Source organism: Mirounga angustirostris, unplaced genomic scaffold (assembly GCF_029215605.1).
Source record: "Mirounga angustirostris isolate CCGP_5_RB_7025 unplaced genomic scaffold, mMirAng1.0.hap1 SCAF_14, whole genome shotgun sequence".
Lineage (NCBI taxonomy): Eukaryota > Metazoa > Chordata > Mammalia > Carnivora > Phocidae > Mirounga > Mirounga angustirostris.
Window position 1 is genome coordinate 67,428,864 of NW_026991722.1, and position 17,304 is coordinate 67,446,167.

General features: G+C 63.1%; 1 protein-coding gene across 22 annotated transcripts in view; it reads left to right on the top strand.

Moving 5' to 3' along the window:
* The window catches only part of FBRSL1 (fibrosin like 1), an 84,275-nt gene extending 68,012 nt beyond the window's left edge, over positions 1-16,263 (top strand). For 3 of the 22 annotated variants that reach the window (XM_064578135.1, XM_064578147.1, XM_064578145.1), the window contains 15 exons: positions 2,238-2,283; positions 4,800-5,118; positions 5,204-5,424; positions 6,150-6,218; positions 6,386-6,600; positions 7,392-7,442; positions 7,634-7,729; positions 8,276-8,344; positions 8,476-8,505; positions 8,697-8,768; positions 9,914-10,046; positions 12,163-12,240; positions 12,455-12,538; positions 12,753-12,951; positions 13,904-16,263. In XM_064578135.1, coding sequence (XP_064434205.1) covers positions 2,238-2,283; positions 4,800-5,118; positions 5,204-5,424; positions 6,150-6,218; positions 6,386-6,600; positions 7,392-7,442; positions 7,634-7,729; positions 8,276-8,344; positions 8,476-8,505; positions 8,697-8,768; positions 9,914-10,046; positions 12,163-12,240; positions 12,455-12,538; positions 12,753-12,951; positions 13,904-14,906 — 2,685 coding nt within the window. In that variant the 3' untranslated portion in view covers positions 14,907-16,263. Of the gene's footprint in view, positions 1-2,237; positions 2,284-4,799; positions 5,119-5,203; positions 5,425-6,149; positions 6,311-6,385; positions 6,601-7,391; positions 7,443-7,633; positions 7,833-8,275; positions 8,345-8,475; positions 8,506-8,696; positions 8,769-9,913; positions 10,047-12,162; positions 12,241-12,454; positions 12,539-12,752; positions 12,952-13,903 lie in introns of all 22 variants that reach the window. The other 19 variants (XM_064578151.1, XM_064578153.1, XM_064578154.1 and 16 more) reach the window with 14 other exon arrangements.
* The last annotated feature ends 1,041 nt before the right edge of the window (positions 16,264-17,304 follow it).

The window sequence follows — 17,304 nt, forward strand, 5'->3', positions numbered from 1 at the left end:
GGTCCTGGGGTCTCTGGACGGGCCCTGGGAGGGTAGGTGACCCCTGTGCCATCAGGCAGGGGTACAGCGTGGGGGTGCAGTGGTCATCGCTCCTGGCAGATCTGGGGCCATGACTGCCATAGAGCAAACTCGCGTGAGCTGTCCTCCTGGTCACTTTGCAGACAAACAGACCAGGGGCCTGGCCCTGAGGGGCAGACGGGGACAGGCGCTGTCTGTCCCCCCAGCCCCTGCAGACCCCCAGCTCAGGTGGACACCCCATGGGGACTCCTAGGGGTGAGGTGATAATCCAGGGACTCTGACAGCCACTACTCACCATGTAGAATGTACCAGAAACAAACTTGGGAGAGAAGAGGTCAGATGCATACGACTACATTTCCGCCGCCACCGTCAGATAGAGAACGCTTTCATCACCCCAGAAAGCTCCCTCGTATTTTCTCTTAATTTTGTATTTATCATGGTAAGATACACATAACAAAACTTACCATCTTAACCATTTCTAAGCACACAGTGAACAAGCATTAAGCAAATTCACACTGTTTTGCAGCCGCCGCCGCCTCTATCCACCTCCGTCCACCCCCGGACTCCACCTGGAAAACGGGCACTGTCCCTACTAAACCCTGGCTCCCCCGTCCCAGCCCCTGGTGCCACTTCTACTCTGTATGAATCTGAGTCCTCAGATAAGTGGGATCCTCCAATGTTTGTCCTTCTGGTTCTGGCCTCTTTCTCTCAGCACCGTGTCCTCAAGGTCCATCCAGATAGTAGCAGGTGTCAGGATTTCTTTTTAAGGCTGAGCGGTATCCATTGCACGTATGGACCATTTAGTTCCTCCATACACTTGCTGATGGACACTTGGCCACTCCCACTTCTTGGCTACTGTAAATAATACTTCTGTGCCTATTAGCATACAAATATTTGTTGGGGACTCTGCTCTCAGTTTTGGGGAGTATGTATCCAGGAGTGGGATTACTATATCACGTATTTCCACGTTCAACCTTGTGAGGACCTTCTGGACCGTTGTCCACAGCAGCTGCACCTTTTACTTCCTGCCAACAGTGCTTGAGAGTCCCAGCTTCTCCGCATCCTAGCCAGCACCTGCTGCTGTCTGGCTTTGATAGTGGCCGTCCTCACAGGCTGAGCCCCCATGCTCTTTGGTGCCCGGTCGTTCCCCAACCCCCGCCCCCGCCCGCCCAGCAGCAACCACTGACCGCTTTCCACCAGGAAGTCCAGCATAGGGCCTCTGCACACATGAGAGGCAGTGGTCCTGGGGCCAGGGGATGTGAGGGCTGGGGCGATGGCTGAAGAACTCACAGTTTCATTTTGGGGTGATGAAAATGTCCTAAGCCTGACTGAGGTGACAGTTGCTCACAGCTGCAAAGACACTAAAACCACTGAACTGTACACCTTTGACAGGTGAATTGTATGGCATGTGAATTATAGCTCAGTGAAGCTGTTTTTAAAAAAGTCAACTAGTGGGGTGCCTGGTTGGCTCGGTTGGTGGAGCATACGACTCTTGATCTCGGGGTTGTGAGTTCGAGCCCTACGTTGGCTGTAGAGATTACTTAAAAATAAAATCTTTAAAAAAATCAACTAGCAAGAAGGGCAGTCTTATGGAGCTCCTTCCTGTGAGCTGTGGCAGAGTCCTCCACGCAGGGCCACGTCCTCACCCTAACATCGCGCCATCTTGCATGCATGTGGGCGTCCCCCCAGGAGAGAGGCTGAGAGGTGAGGTCCATCAGAAACCACTTGGAGTAGGATGCTCTGCTCTGGACACTCAGTGCTTTGTCACAGCCGTGGTTCCCCAGACCTGTGACTTAGAGCAAAGTGTGGTGGGTGCTATCCTGCAGCCTGTTCAGTTCCAAGCTCTACTCCATCCTCCGGCACCAGGCCCAGCGGAGTCCTCGGGTTCCTGGGGCTGGCCCTGCCAAGATGTACCTGAGTTCCCAAGTGCCAGCCCCCCACTGGCAGGGCCACACTGAACCCCCACATCTCTGCTGAGCATCCTCGAGTCCCGGATCTTGGGTTGAGTGACCTGTGTGCCCACGTGCTTGCACCAGGCCTGGGCATGGTCACCCTCCTGGGTGGCAGCTGTGGACACAGGAGGACACGTTCTGCCAGGCCGGGCAGACCTCACATGCACAAAACCTGCCCAGACCTGTGTCCTGGGGGCAGGGTAAGAGCCAAGTTCACCCCCAGGCCCTTCATCCCCTCTGTTTCTGACCCTCCTCTCTGTCTTCCAGGCATCTGTGGGCTCCGAGAAGCTCTTTGCCCCAGCAGCCGATAAAGGTAAGCATGTTCCTTGGCCTCACCTCCTCACCTCTAGGAAGGGACAGGACACATCCCAGAAGTCATCATGGGAAGGGACAGTGGGCCTTTTGGGGCAAGAGAGTGGGCTCCAGGTTAGGCTGTATCATGGGTCGGGTTCTGGATGCAGAGCCTGAGGCAGGAGTTACGTGCTGTGATTTACAGCCCACCCCCCCAGCAAAAGCTACAAGGAAAGCAGAAGTCAGGAGCAGGGCCAGCACTGGAGCAGTGGTTCCCAAAGTGGGGTTCCTGCCCCTTCCCCAGAACTGTTAGCAAGGCATGTTCCTAGACCCTCCCGAGGCTCATGGGGTCAGGTGCTCTGGGGACAACTGGCAGCTCGTGGTTTGGCACCTGCTGAGGCACCCCTGGCTGCCAGGGCCACCACTGCATACATGGCTAACATTGCCATGAAGGGACTAGATCCCTGCCCAGCAGCCCCACCCCTTGGCCGGTGGCCCCCACATGGTAGCACAGGCACATGGTGCCAGGAAGCTCTCCTGGCCTGCACTGCTCTAGAGAGTGAGTTCCCTAGCATCCAAGGCCAGGAGAGGCCATTGTCACCCAGTCTGCCAGGGTCACTGGACCCAGCACAGAGAAGGGGCCTGCTTGGAAGGCTCTGTCCAGATGGGACTGGACGCAACAGCCTTGCAGCACAGACAGGTGGGGGCCCACAGTGACCAGTCCTACTGGCCTGGGAGCAGGGCATGGTCTCCCCGTGCTTCAGGTGGAGAAGCCTCGTCCTCAGATCAAAGCATTTCTGCAAAGCCTACACATGCCAGAGTCAGGGTAGGGGATGCCAGACTGGTCTTGGGAGAGAATTTCACACAGAGTGTAACACAGAACTGTGTCCTTTTCAACAAATAATCACAAAATGGATGGACACTTACCCTCTCAACGGTCCGGAGACCAGAAGTCTGAAATGAAGGTGTTGGCAAGGCCACACTCCAAAAACTCTAAGGGAGGTTCCTTCCCTCCTCTTCCTCCTGGGTGTCATTCCCACCTCCCATGGCCTCTTCCTTTTGTCTTCGAAGGACGCCCATCACTGGGTCTAGGGCCCACCTTGTTCCAGACTGGTGTCATCTCAATATTCTTAGCTTGATGACATCTGCAAAGACCCTTTTTCCAAATTAGGTCACATTCACAGGTGCTAAGGACCACAGTTTGGACAGGGCTTTTTGGCACAGTTCAGCCCACTGCCAGGTCCACTCATGCACGTGTGTAGGCAGAGCTCGGGCAACCAGTCAGGGTTCTGCAGTGCCCAGGGAGGCTCATAGCAGGGGTGACCACCCGTAGTGCTCATGCCTCCCCAGTGAGGGGAGAGGCTGCAGGAGGGCCAGGGCACTGGCCGCACACAGCTCTGCCCAGCCCACACCTGCCTCTTTCCATCCTCATGGCTGTGCTTACTTTGCAAGAGGTGGCACAAACATGGAGGAGAGAGAGGTCAGAGTGCCAGGCCGGCAGCCCTTGGCAGCTGTGAGCGGGTGGGTAGAGATGGTGCCATGAGCCATCAGGCCTCAGTCCCCGTTCTCGTGGCGGTGGTGGCCTCCTCCCCAGTTCTGGCCCTGAGCAAACATGCGGGCTGCTGGTTAAAGCAGGAGGTGTCACCCAAGAGGAGGCAGAAGGAGCCATTTCCTGCTGCCACCAGTTTCTGCCAGGGGAGGAGACGTCCCAGAGGTTCAGAAGAGTCCTCTGGGTCTCGCTGCCGGCCCGGGTCCCACGGCCTTGCAGCTGCAGGCTCTCTGCCCCACTCAGCGTGGCAAGTGCCCACATGGGCCCCAGGAGGACATGAAATCTGCCCACAGCCCAAATGGGGTGACCGCAATCAGGAACCTGGATTCCCACTCCTAGGAAACTGGGCCGCGGTCCGCTCCAGACAAAGCCTCCTGTGGCTGGACACGCGCCCTCTGCCTAGCCTGCCTTGGGGATTCCTGATCCGCCTGACCTCTGGGCACGTGACCTGAGACACTGCTTGGAAAGGCGGGTTTGGAATGAGTAGGAGGAGGTCAAGGTCATGAGCACACACACAGCTCCAAGGGGAGCAGTCTCGGCTGGATCTGCCTGGACAGTGGGTGTGGCGAGGGTGGGAGATGACCTGGACGGCGGCAGTTGCGGGGACTTATTCCCACCAGGTCCCAGCGAGGCCAGTCCTCCGGAGGCCTCCCAGGTCATGGGCCCAAAGAGGGCTCAGGCCATGGGTCACCTGGGTGGTTTCGAAAAGAACGCAGGCCTCTAGCGCGCGTGTTGCACAGTGGCAGGAAGGGCCTGTCCATGCGGGCATCAGGTTCGGACCAATGCCCTGCTTGGGCCAAGCGTGCGCTGCACTTTGCCCCCCTTCCGGAAACTGCGGGCTCTCTGGGCCGGCAACCCTCTTCCCCAGCCCCAGCAGGGGCCCCAGCCCTGGCCCCTGTGGAGTGGGGGGTGGGGGCCCAGCCCTGGCTATGACCTCGCTGCCACTGTCCCTGAGTCAGGCCCAGCTCACTCCGGCCCTCTCTCCGCAGGCCCCACGCTGGGCGAGGAGGCCGAGGCCAAGGCCGGGGCGCCGCCCAAAGTCTCGGGCCTGGAGCGCAGCCGCGAGTTGAGCGCCGAGCCGCCCTTCCTGCCCACGGTGCGCAGCCCCGCGCCCCCCGCCGATCCCGCGCCAGGCGCCCCGGCCAGCCCGCCGGTCAAGAAGGAAGCCCCCGCCCTGCCCCGCCTCACCCCGCAGCCGCCGCCCGCGCCCCCACAGCCCCGCGCCCCGCTCCCGACGCACGTGCCTCTGCCCCTGGGCGCCTTCGCGGGCCAAGGCCAGGCTGCGCACAACGGCCTGCACAGCCTCAGGTGGGGAGGGGAGGGGCCTGCGCGGGGCGGGGGCGGGGCCGCGCGGACGCCCCGCCCCCAGGCACTGAGCCCCCGCCCCCCGCAGCAGGAGCAGCGGCGCCGGGAGCAGCGCCAGCCTCGGGCTCGCGAAGCACGCGTCCCTGTCGCCTCTCGGGCCGGGCCCCCACCTGTCTACCTCACACTTGGCGCTCCGCTCGCAGGCCCAGCACCAGCACCACGCGGCGGCCATGTTCGCCGCCCCCCCGACACTGCCCCCGCCCCCGGCGCTGCCGGCCAACAGCCTGGTCATCCCAGGACACCCTGCCGGTAGGTGCTGGCTGGGGCCGGGGTCGCCGCCCCCCGCACTCTGATCCTCACCTCTGGGCAGGTGGGAGGGACGCGGGCTCCCCGGGGAAGGGGTGCGGGCTCCCGGGGTAGAGCCTCCCGCACCTGCTCCCGGGCCCCAGGGGCTGACGGCGGGGCCCTGGCCCCCGCAGGCCGCCTTTCCCAAGGGGGTCCCACTGCCCGCTGTCGGCCTGGGTTGTGCACGCGCACGCAGGCGCAGGGGTGCCCCGTATGTGCACATGGAAGCAGATGCATCCGCTGCTGCATCCTGAGCCCTTGCCAGGCCTAGTCAAGGGGAGGGGCGCCTGGAGCGGCTCCGCTGCTGGGCCAACAAAGGTTTCCAGGGCCTGCTGTGACCCTTGCAGTCCCTCATCCTTAGTGGGTCTGGGACGACGGGGCATGCAGAGCTGAGTCCTGGAGTAGGGGGTCTCCAGGTGAACCGCAGCAGCCTGGCCTCTCCCTCCTGCTTGGTTCTGGCAGGTGTCCCTTCAAGGCCAAATATCAGGTCATTGAAGATTTCTCCCAGGGGTCTCGTCTCCACGTTCTTTGTAAAATCCTGAGCAGCCCACCACAGGTCCGGGCAGCTTGGTGCCCTGGGATGGGACCAGGACGCTGGGCTGGGGGGGGGGGGTGGGGGGGTGGGCAGGGCTCCCCTGTGGCCAGCTTGGGGGGCACCGGGGGCTCACGGTGTTCTCTCTTGCCTTTAGATGCCAGCCTGTTGATCTCATTCAGCCAGCCAATCATGTATTGCCAGCCTCATTCGGGGATTCTGATTGGTACTTGGTCACAGGCACCTCTCTTACCTCCACCCTGGGGCCCGCACCTAGCGAGCGGCCACCACGGCTTGGCCTGCCGAAACCAGTGCCAGGTGACTATCCGCCTCGCCCCGCCCGGAGCCCGCGGCCGACGTGCCTCTCCGTCTCTCTCTCTTTTTCTCTTGTAGATCACGAGCTGCTCAGGCAAGAGCTGAACGCGCGTTTTCTGGTCCAGAGCGCTGAGCGGCCCGGCGCCCCCCTGGGCCCGGGGGCTCTGCTGCGGGCGGAGTTCCACCAGCACCAACACACACACCAGCACACACACCAGCACCAACACACATTTGCCCCCTTCCCCGCGGGGCTGCCCCCGACGCCGCTCCTGCCGCCCGCCGCACCCCCGCCGGTGCGTAGGCCCCCCGTGCGGGTGGGCGGGGGGCGGCCCGGGCGGCGGGACACACAGCAGGCACACGCAGACGCTCTCCGCACGCACGCGGCCAGGCCGCCCCGTCTGGCCACCTGGCGCCTCCCTCTGGTCCTTCTCTGGGTCCTGTCGTGAGGTTCCCTGTTGTGGGCTTGGGCGGGTGCCCCACGTCCACACTCGGGGGGCACGGCCTTGGGGCCAGTCGTACTCACATGGGGTTTTCAGCGTCTCAGTCAGCAGCAGGTCAGCAGGTCTGGAGACTGAGGGCTGAGAGGGCGGGGGGACCAGGACTCCCTCCGGTGGGCCCTGGGTCCTGGGCCCTCGTCTCTGGAGCCAGCTGCTGTGTGGGGCAGAGTCCATTGCCACCAGGCTTTAGTCTGTGAAGGGCCAGGTCGCTGGGCTCCTAGGTACATGTCCCTGCTTGACCACCAGCCCTGGGCTCTATGCCCCCCATCATGGCTGCAGTATCTCCTCCTGGGCCTCAGCCAGTACAGTCGGATGGTGCAGATGGGCCACTCTGCACCTCCCGCAGTGGGACCGTTAGAACAGGGAGGGGCCCCTCCCAGTCTGAGAGCTGGGCCCCAACGGGCCAGTTCAGGGCATTGGGCCAGTGTCCTCAGGGAGCCCAGGGGACGGCTGGCTGCAGACCAACAGCCGCCGGAAGCAGGACAGCGTCTGGGCCTCCACCTGGCCCAACGGGGGCGTGGGTGCTGGGCCCAGTGGAGGGTGTGGGCAGGCTCGGGAGACCTCACTCTCCGCTTCTTTCCTTCCAGTTTGATAAGTACGCACCCAAGCTGGACAGCCCCTACTTCCGACATTCCAACGTGAGTGTCCCTCTGTGGTCACCGGGCTGGCCGGTGGGCTAGAGGTCGCGGGTAAAGGGTGGGGCTGCGCCTGCCCAGAGCCTTGTCAGGTTCCCTTCCATGTAGAGCAGGGGGCCAGGCCCAGCGTCCCCACCCAGGATGTCCATGCTCCCAGCCGGGGCCCTGGAACGCTCCCCCTCTTTCTCTTGCAGTTTTTCCCGTCCTTCTCTTCTGCCATCCCCGGACTGCCCACCCTGCTCCCACACCCAGGCCCCTTTGGGTCCCTACAGGGTGCTTTTCAGCCCAAGGTACCAGCTGCTCCTGGGGTGGACGGGGTTCAGGGCACATGGGAGCCCCCGCCATGCAGTTGTGTGTTGCAGTCCTGGTGTTGGTGTGAGCCAGCCGTGCCAGGTGGGATGTGGTTGTGCAGCCGCACGGCAGGAGGGGGCTGGGGCTCACGTACTCCCTGCGGGGCCTCACAGGACCCCCGCCTAGGCAGCGGCAGGGGGGTCACCAGGGAACAACGGGAGTCAGGCTTCACGCGTCATTCCTCAGCTGGGAGTGCTCGAGGTTGGCGTGGGGAGTCTCAGGGCAGAGGGGAGGTCTGTGTGGGGTGGCCAGCACGGGGCCATCCACGCCGCAGGAGGCCCGGGAGAGGACTGGGCTTGCTCCTCTCACCTTCCCCAGAGCAGGGCTGCCTCAGCCCCCTAAGCCAGGCATGTCCTTGTCGAGAGCCCCTTCCCACCTTGGCAGAAACCTTTGGACTGAGGATGTGGGAAGCCAGGCCCCCCCGGGTGGCGGTGTGCAGGGGCGCGGGCTCTGCAGCTCTGTCCCATCCTGTTCTCTCCCTCCAGACTTCAAACCCAATCGAGGTAACAGGCCGGGCCAGTGCTGTTCACACTCTCCTCCAGAAAGGCCCCGGGGTAGGTGGCCGCACTGCCCATCCTCCCCTCCCTGGGGTCACCCCAGCCAGCCCAGTCCCCTTGTGGCGATGGTGGCAGGGCATGGCCCCCCCCAGAGCCTGGACCTAACACCTCCTTCTCCGTCGTGACAGGTGTCCGACCCATACCGGACCACGGTCAGGGTGAGTGTGCAGGCACATGTCTGTGCGCGTGTGTGCCTGTGCCCTTGGGAGGGAGGGTCGTGGCTGAGGAGGACTCTGGGTGCCTCCCGGATGGCCCCAGGGGTGCCCGACAACAGGAATCGGGGGGTGCTGAGGGCGCAGAAGGAAGAGGCCCCACTGTGTGGCTGAGTGTGTGGCCCGCCCTGTCACAGAAACCTGGGAAGTGGTGTGCCGTGCACGTGCAGATCGCCTGGCAGATCTACCACCATCAGCAGAAGATAAAGGTGAGCCGGTCACCTGTCCTGCCGGCCGGGCCGGCGGGTCAGACGGTGTCCTGATACACGCCTTCGGGGCCGCGTCTGAGATCCTCAGACATTCACCGTGTGCCCGTCATGTGGGCACACGGGGCAGGGCTGGGGAGGAGGCCGGGTGGTAGGGGTCGCCCAGGATGCCCCCAGGCAGGGGTTTGGGATGAGCTGACCCTGTGCCGTTCCCACCAACATCATTTGAGCCATCCACGTGACCTTCGGTTCTGTCCCCTGACCTTTCCTCCAAGCACTTATTGAGCACCTGCTGTGTGTGCCTGGGTGCTCAGCAGTGAACGGGGGACACTGAAGGGGGCAGGGTGGTGCCAGGTGGCCACCCTGGCCGTTACCCAGATAACATGAGGAAGAGGCAGCCACGGGTGCTCTGGAGACGCGCCATGGGCTGGGGATGCCAGGGAAGGGTGGGCAGAGGTGGTCTGGTCACCCGGACCAGAACGGGGGCAGCCAGGGGCCCAGCCCCCCGACCCAGAAGGGTCCTGACACCCTCTGCTGCTATCTCTGGTCACACGCACCGCCGTGCACGGCTGTCAGAAATGATCCCGCCAACGTGCACTGCGAGAAGTCCACAGGGTCTTAGGACAAAGCACTGTTGCACTCCGCAAATGTTCGGGCGTAGCCCCGGGGGCGGCCCCTGTGGGCCAGAGACCCCCACTGCTGGGACAGGGCGCCAGAGGTGGGCAGCGCCAGCGAGCACTCGGCCCGGCCGCTTAGCCTCATGGGACCATCACAGCAGAGCCACAGGCTTGTTTGTCTTATTTAATAAACTTAAACGCTAATAGCGATGCCAAATCCAGTCCCTGGAAACTTCTAAGCATGTTTAAAACGACAGGTATAGGAATCCACTCTTTCAACTCGGTTTCACAAAATCTTACCACAGGTAAAGTATTACCTGTGAAAATGTAATGTCTGAACTGAGGTGCTTTAGCGTAAACACAGCTCTCAGAGGCCCCAGAAGGCACGAGACACCCCTGTGTCCATCATGCGTCCTGACAGCACCTGGCTCTCCTGGGTCAGGATGAGGGCCCGTTCCCACCACAGCAGGTAGGATGACCCACAGCACCTGGCAGGACGGGCGGGCCCTGCATGTGCTCTGTCCCTCTCAGCAGATGCAGCTGGACCCCCACAAGCTGGAGGTGGGCGCCAAGCTGGACTTGTCCAGCAGACCCCCTGCCCCGGGCGTGTTTGCCGGATTCCACTACCCGCAGGACCTGGCCCGGCCCCTCTTCTCTGGCTCGGGTAAGGCACCCTGTCCAGAGCGCAAGGAAAGGGGAGGTCCGGCCTGTTCCCTGGGCTAGCGCTCCAGCAGGACAACTCCAGATGCCCTGGGGCACCCCCTGGCATCCCCTGCCTCCATGCCACCATGTGTGGTACCCTCTCCAGGCGCCCCCTCTGCCCTGGAGCTTCCGCTTCTGCTGTCCCCCCGCCCCCACCCAAGGCAGGGGTTGAGGGGGGAGTCCTCCCCTGCGCCCGGCCTGCCCATCGCCCAGGAAGGGTTTTGGCAAGCCCCCAAGAATCCCTGTGCCTGCCCTGGCACAGTCTTGCCAGGCTGGGGCCCCCGGGCTACCCCCAGGTTCGAGGATCATGGGGAGCCCTTCCAGGACTCAGCATAGGTCGCCCCCACAGCTAAGATGTGTCCCAGGGAAGGGATGCAGCAGAATGAGCAAAGGGGAAAGGCGCGTGGGGTGAGAGCAGCGGGAAGCCGGGCGCAGGACTGCTGAGGGCTGGCCTGTGGAGGCCCAGGACGCATCCCATTTCCTCGGCAAGGAACCGAGACGGCGCGCGCCAAGTGCCGTGTTGCCGGGACGCTCACAGACCCAGCGCCCAGGGCTCTTCCTGGGGGCGGGTCACGCAGCTCCTCTGCCCGCACACACCCAAACCACAGACTCCCAGAAGAGAAGCAGGCGCTCCGCGTGAACCAGTGTTAGCACAAGTGAGTCAGGTTCACGAGGCGCTGCTGTCCAAGAAAGGGGAGAACCTGAGCCCCGAGTTCCCAGCCTCACACGCAGGGGCTTCCGAGGCCGGCCGTCTGGGCCCGCGGTGTGAACACCCCACACAGCTGTGCACGGCCCACCTCTGGAGGGGTCCGCTCCTCCCCTCCCCAGCGGTCAGGGCCCTGCGGGTGCCGCCTTCTCAGCCCTCCCTGACTGCCCTGCTCCATCTTCATGCACGCTCACCTCCACCTGCAGCCACCTCCCACCCGGACATGCGGTCAGCAGGCTGGGGTGCTGGGTGTGGACAAGGGCACCCAGGCTGGCCTCCGGACAGAGGGGTGGCCCTGAGAAAGCAGAGGTCCTCCCATCTGGGCTTCAGTCCGTGGAGTCCACAGGATGTGTGTTCATTGTGGGGCCCAGGCAGTGGGCCTAGGCTTCCTCTGCCGTGTGGAGCCTGGACTCCCCGCCCACCCACAGCGCAGCCCTGCTGTGCCGTCCCCACGCCCAGAGCACGCCCCCCAGACCGGGCCCCAGGCTCACGGGCGCCAGCGGCCTGCCCTGCCTGTCGGGCGTTGTGTCCTGCGGCGGGGCTCTGCCCCGGTCTGGGGTTGGGTGTCTCTCCCCCCGCGTCTGTGCTACCGCCCTTCCCAGCTCCCAAGCTGGACGCCTGCCTGTCGGCTCGTTGGCTTTGGCTCCCTGCGTGTGCTCTTAGAGCAGCGCATCCCCCCACGCCCGCAGGTACACATCTTCACTAGCGCCACAGCAGGCTGTGTAGGAAATTATTTCCTAATTTCCAGTTTGATGTCCTGCGAGCGATTCAGGAGAGCGGCTAGCTTTCTGGTGGGGAGCTCCCGGAGATGAGAAACTGCGTGTGTGCGGTGGAGGGGCTTGCCGGCGGCACCCCAGCAAGCAGGTGTCCCCCCAAGCTGGGGGACACTGCAGAGACGAGTGTGGCCCCATCCTGGTCTATGCCAGGAATCCGCCCTCCTGAACCAGGGGCGCGTGTAGTGGCAGGGCCAGCCCCCCCAGAGCAGCAGCCCCTTCTCAGGGCCAACTCAGCCGCCCTGGAGGTGCTGCGGGCCGGGCTCCAGCAGAGGCAGGGTGGGCCCGCCGGCGAATGGTGGAGCTGACCACGTGGTGACCCCTGTGGGCTGTGGCTGGGGGACATCGCGGGAGCAGGTGCGTCCACTAGGACACTGCTTCTTAGCTTCTAGCTGGAAGCCCTGGGGCCAGTGTCTTCAGGACAGCCTTGGTAGCTCTCGGCACCTTCTCCTCTGGGGCCCCTGCTGCCATCGCCTCTCTCCCCTCCTCCCTCGTGAGCTTCCAGTGGGAGGTATAGACGTGTCCCCAGAGGAAGTTGGGGTGTCCCCACCCTGGGAATGACCCACAAACAGGAGGCCCCCATCCACTTGCCCCCACAGGTGCTGCCCATCCCACCACCAACCCATTTGGACCCTCAGCCCATCCCAGCAGCTTCCTGACCACCGGTCACCTGACAGGTAAGTGCACTGTCTGCTCCCTGGAGGCTGGCTGGCCCTCTGCAGCCCTCAGGGCTGGGGGAGGATGCAGGTGGGTGGGGAGGTGACCCCAAGAAGCAGGACATGCCTCAGACTGTATAGGAGCACCTGCCATGCTCTGGTGTCACAGGAGGGGAGTCAGGTGAGAGCCCTGGCATGAACCACGCAGAACCCTGAGCCCAGGTTGTCCCCACAGATCCTTTCAGCAGGCCGGGCACCTTCGGGGGCCTGGGGAGCCTGGGCAGCAGCGCCTTCGGAGGCCTGGGGAGCCACGCACTGAGTGAGTGACCACCGAGCTTGCTCTCTGCTCACTCGCATGCACGCACACTCGGGCTCCTGGTGTGGGTTTGGGCTAGACCCCGACTGTTACCCTCTGGCCACCTCCCTGGGATGCAGGAATGGTGTGCTTCTCCCCAGCAGCCCTGCGGTTCCACAGGGCACCCTCGGTGGGGGCAGGGAAGCTGTCCTGGCCTCACATTCCTACCCTTCTCCAGCTCAGGGCAGCGGCATCTTTGCCCCCAAGGAGAGCTCTGTGCTGCATGGCCTGCCCAGCCCCCACGAGGCCTGGAACCGACTGCACCGGGCACCACCCTCCTTTCCCACACCACCCCCATGGCCTAAGCCCGTGGACCCCGATCGGGTCTCAGCCCTGACCAACCACGACCGAGAGCCGGACAAGGGCAGGGAGGAGAGGTGAGTGGCGCCCCCCTCAGCTCTTGTGGGCCCCAGCTGGCTTTGCGGAACTCTGGGTGTGGGCCAATCCAAGCTCAGCGTGGAGATCCCCCTTGCTGTACCCTCAGGGCTGGGAAAGCCCAGTAGAGAGAGGGCCCCCGTGGAGAACCCCTGATGGAGCAGGATTTGGGCAGGAGCCGTGCAGAGGGCAGGTCCACCCCTGGAGGCAGCAGCAGGGAAGGTCGGCTCACTGACCACAGCGGGGCCTCTGCAGGGAGTAGAGCATTCGCAGGGAGTAGAGCATCGGCATCTCCTAGGTGGGGCTGGGTCTGGGAGGGGCACCTGTGGGCGAGTCCCCGGGCTGGGAGGGTGGGGCTGAGCGGGCTGCCCTGGGGCAGCAGGGCTAAGCTGGGACAGGGGAGGTGGGAGTCCTATTCCAGAGTCGGCAGCAGAGTCTGGAACCTGAGGTGGTTGAGTTGTGGCTGGCTGGCGGAGTGGACAGGAGCAGAGGAGGGCTCCCAGCCTCGCCCCTCCTGTCGGGGGTTCCCTACCAAGGCCCTGGGGGCCAACCCTCATCCCTGCCCCCAGACTCGGGGCAAAGGGCTTAGAGGCACAGGGCCGTGGAGCCTCATGAAGGGGAGCTATGGTAGGCCAGAGCCAATGCAGGACTCCAGGGTCCCATCCCCAGAGTGAACTTGGGGCCCAGGTTCCTCACTGAGGGTCTGTCCTGCCTCAGGGGCGTAGCGGCTTGGGTCTGTGGGGGGAGCTCTGGGGTCCTGCTGCAAAGCTGGTTTCCAAGTTGTTTGTCGAGGGGAGGGGAGATGTGGGGTATTGTGGGGCCTTGTGAGGGTGTGGGGACCCCCCCCCAACACACACATACCTCCCCAAGGACCTTGAGGTCATACAAGTGGGAACTTGGTGGCAAACAGCTTGCTTCCGGGCACCCTGTTCACGAAGCCCCTCCTGCCACTAGGCTGAGTGAGGGTGTCTGTCTTGTCGCTCCCAGGGACCTCCTGGAGAAGACGCGCCTGCTGAGCCGGGCCTCGCCCGCAGCCCCCGTGGGCCACCCAGCCAGCAGCCTCCTCCTGCGCGGCCAGAGCGAACCGTGCGGGCCCGGGGTCCCTGCTGAGCGCGAGGCCGAGCCCCGCGTCAAGGAGAGCCGCTCTCCGGCCAAGGAGGACGGCGCCAAGCTGGCCGCGCGCCCGCCATCTCCCTACAGCAAGGCGGTTCTGGGCGACAGCCTCCGCCTGGCGGGCCTCCTGGGCCGAGAGCCGGGGAAGCCGCCCGAGGCGCCGGCCGAGCGGCCCCAGGGCGACGTCAAGGTCAAGGAGGAGCGCAGGGAAGACAGCGACGCGCCCGAGCCCCCAGGGGCCGGCCTGCACCCGGCGCCCGAGCGTCCGCGCGCGCCCCCTGCGCCCCTGCAGCTCGGGCCCAGCCCGGCGGCCCGCGAGCGCCTGGGCTTCACGTGGGAGCCCCTGCGCGACGCCTACCGCGGCCTGGAGCTGCCCCGGCGCGCCCTGCCCGCCGCCGCCCCCGCCCCGGGCCCCGCCGCCCTCTTCGAGCCCCCCGAGCGCCCCTACCGCGACCGCGAGCCGCACGACTACAGCCCAGAGCGCCTACGGGAGGCGCGCCGCGAGGAGCTGGAGCGCGCGCGGGCCGCGCACCTGGGCGCCGCCGCGCACCTGCCCGCCGCCGCGCACCTGGACGGCGCCGCGCTCCTGCCCGCGCTGGGCGCCCTGCACTACCCGCGCCTCGGGCCCGCCGCCGCCGCGCTGCACAACGGGCTCCTGGCGCGGACCCCGCCCGCCGCCGCCGCCGCCGCGCTGGGCGCGCCGCCCCCGCTGGTGGCCGCGGGCGGGCCCCCCACGCCGCCCGGGCCGCGGCCGCGGAGCAGGACTACGCCGCTCGGGGGCCATGGGCCCGAGGCGCGCGACTACTCCCCGTCCCGCAACCCCCAGGAGGTGGAGGCGCGGTAGTCCCCGCGGGACCCGCACCCAGCGTGCAGAGGCCCTTCCACAAATGCACTGCTGTAAACTTTTCTACGTGGACGTTTCTAGAACCTAAGCACAGCGCCGTCAGTCCTGGGGTGACGCTTGCTTAACACCCGAAGTCGGCACAGTCGGGGAGCTTCATCCACAGCTTTGCTGGGGGTGATCTTTTGTTTTCTGAGCTTGAAATTAGGCTACTGGAGGAGAATTCAAGTTTGTACATCTTTTCCCACAGGTGAGAAGCGTTTTTAATAGATTTGTATTTTTTTCAATTTTGTGCTCTTTAGACATTTAAAAAGAAAAGAGAAACTTTTGCTTTTTTATCTTCAGTTCAGATTTGCAATGTAAAGGCCTCAGATCCCTCTCTGGAGCCCCAGGATCTTTTGTCTTATTTATGGAGAAAAAACGGTCATTTTGTCCAGCGCACTGTGAGGCCCCCACTCAGGGCCCGCCTGGCCCTCCCTTGGTACTTGGAACCGAAGTTACAGATATATATTAAAATAATAATTAATAATAATGTACAAAACTTTTTTTGCTTTATTATGCAGAAGCATAAGAGGATTTCTTTTTTGGTTTGTTTTTAAAGAAAAAACAAATATGTAAATAGTCTGTTAATATAAATATATGATGTTATTAAATTCTTAACCTAGGTAGACTTTATAAAAGGCAGTTTCTAGAAACCTCTCTGGTTATTTGTTTAACATGGTCACAAAAAACCCACTTGCTGTCAATTGGACACGCTCAGAAGCTTAACTGCAGCAGATCCTTCACTATGCAAGCGCTCAGAGGTGGGACTGGGCCGCTGTCTGGGGAGGGCCCTTCCCCCAGCCTCGCAGCGAGCTGGGCCCCGCCCTCCTCGGGACTGGCCGGGACTGGCCGGCTCTGGCCGCAAGGACACTGCTGTGGACCCTAGTGCTCACTTGAGCAGCGTTCTCAGAATCCATACCAGACAAGTAGATTTTTAGGAGTGAAGAGTCTAAAGGTTCATTGCAATCAGAAATAGTAACTTCTGTCCACTTTCCCTTCCATGCAAAGGCCATCGGCAAATGTCCCTCAGTGCGCTCCTCCACCTACGGAGGCCTTGGCATGATCTCCTTTTGGTTTCGGTTTTGCTTTCATAACCACCCGAACATCCCCTTGTCCTGTCCTCAGCGTCCTTCTCTGTTCCCTGACGTCCCCACCTGTGTCCACTGCACTCTTGAGCCTTGTTGGTTCGACCGTCGGCAGCCATCTGCTCTGTTCTGTATTTTCAACCCGTGTTTCCACTGTGGACTCTGGTTGTTTTAAACACTGAGTTCTCGTGTCAATCAATGAAGATAAATACAGCCTTGATTTTGGATCACAAGGTGGTCGGGTGTTTCTGTGTGGCACTGTAGAAGGTGGGGGTTCTCGGCCCCAGGACTGCTGTGGCGCATTGGGCAGAGCCGGGCCGCCGGTCACCCTTGCCTAGAAGCAGAGCACCTTCGCGGGTCTCGGCCTTGCATCTCCGGCTCCGCCTGGACCGGCACTGCCAGGGCTGCTCCTGCTGCTGGAATGCCCTCCTGCCCTTTGCCTGCCGCCTCCACCTTGGCTCATCCCCACCCTGTCAGCCTGCTCAGCCTTGTCCTCTCTGTGCACTGGGTGGAGGCTCACATCCGTGTAGGGCTGGCCTTCCTCCTGCCCGCACTGGCCTGGCCCCACACAGAGCCAGGTGAGCCTTTTGTGGACAAATGAGGGCTCAGGGAGGGAGGGGGCAGAGGCAGAACTGGCCACCTCTACTCTCAGGAGGAGAAGGGCAAGGGGCCGTTATCCCTACCCCATCCTTGGTTTGGAAATGGGGGCTCTGAGTGGATTTAGGTGAGCAGCCAGGCCTGGAACTGTCCTGAGCCTAAGAAGGGCCCCCCTATGGAGGGTTGGGGTACCCCACATGGAGCCCACTGTGCCCAGTGGCCCACGCTAAACCCCACCCAGCTCTCAGGGCAGGCCCGCGGCCAGCCCCGTGGTCCCCGTGGCAGCCCAGGTGCGCACCGTGAAGGAGGGACAGCCGGCTATCTGAATAGGACCTCCGCCTGGGAAGTCCACCAGCCCCCAGGGCCCTGGGAAGCTCCCCATAGGTGTAGTGGGCCCATGGATGCCAATCAGGCTCTCCCCTTGACTGAGACCACCTGGGAGTCCAGGGATATCACGTAAAGGAATAAAATATTTGAGCTAAAAGCCAGAGGACACAGTCCGCATTGAACCACGGGGTGGAGGGGAGTAGGCCAGTACTTCTCACTCCTGTCCCAGGGAAGGCCCCCTGGTGGAATGTCACCCATGGGAGAGAGTGTTGGTATCTGCACTGGGGCAGGCTGTCCCATCCTCGAGGGATGTCATTTTCAAGGGGTTACTCTCTCTAATGGAATGTTAT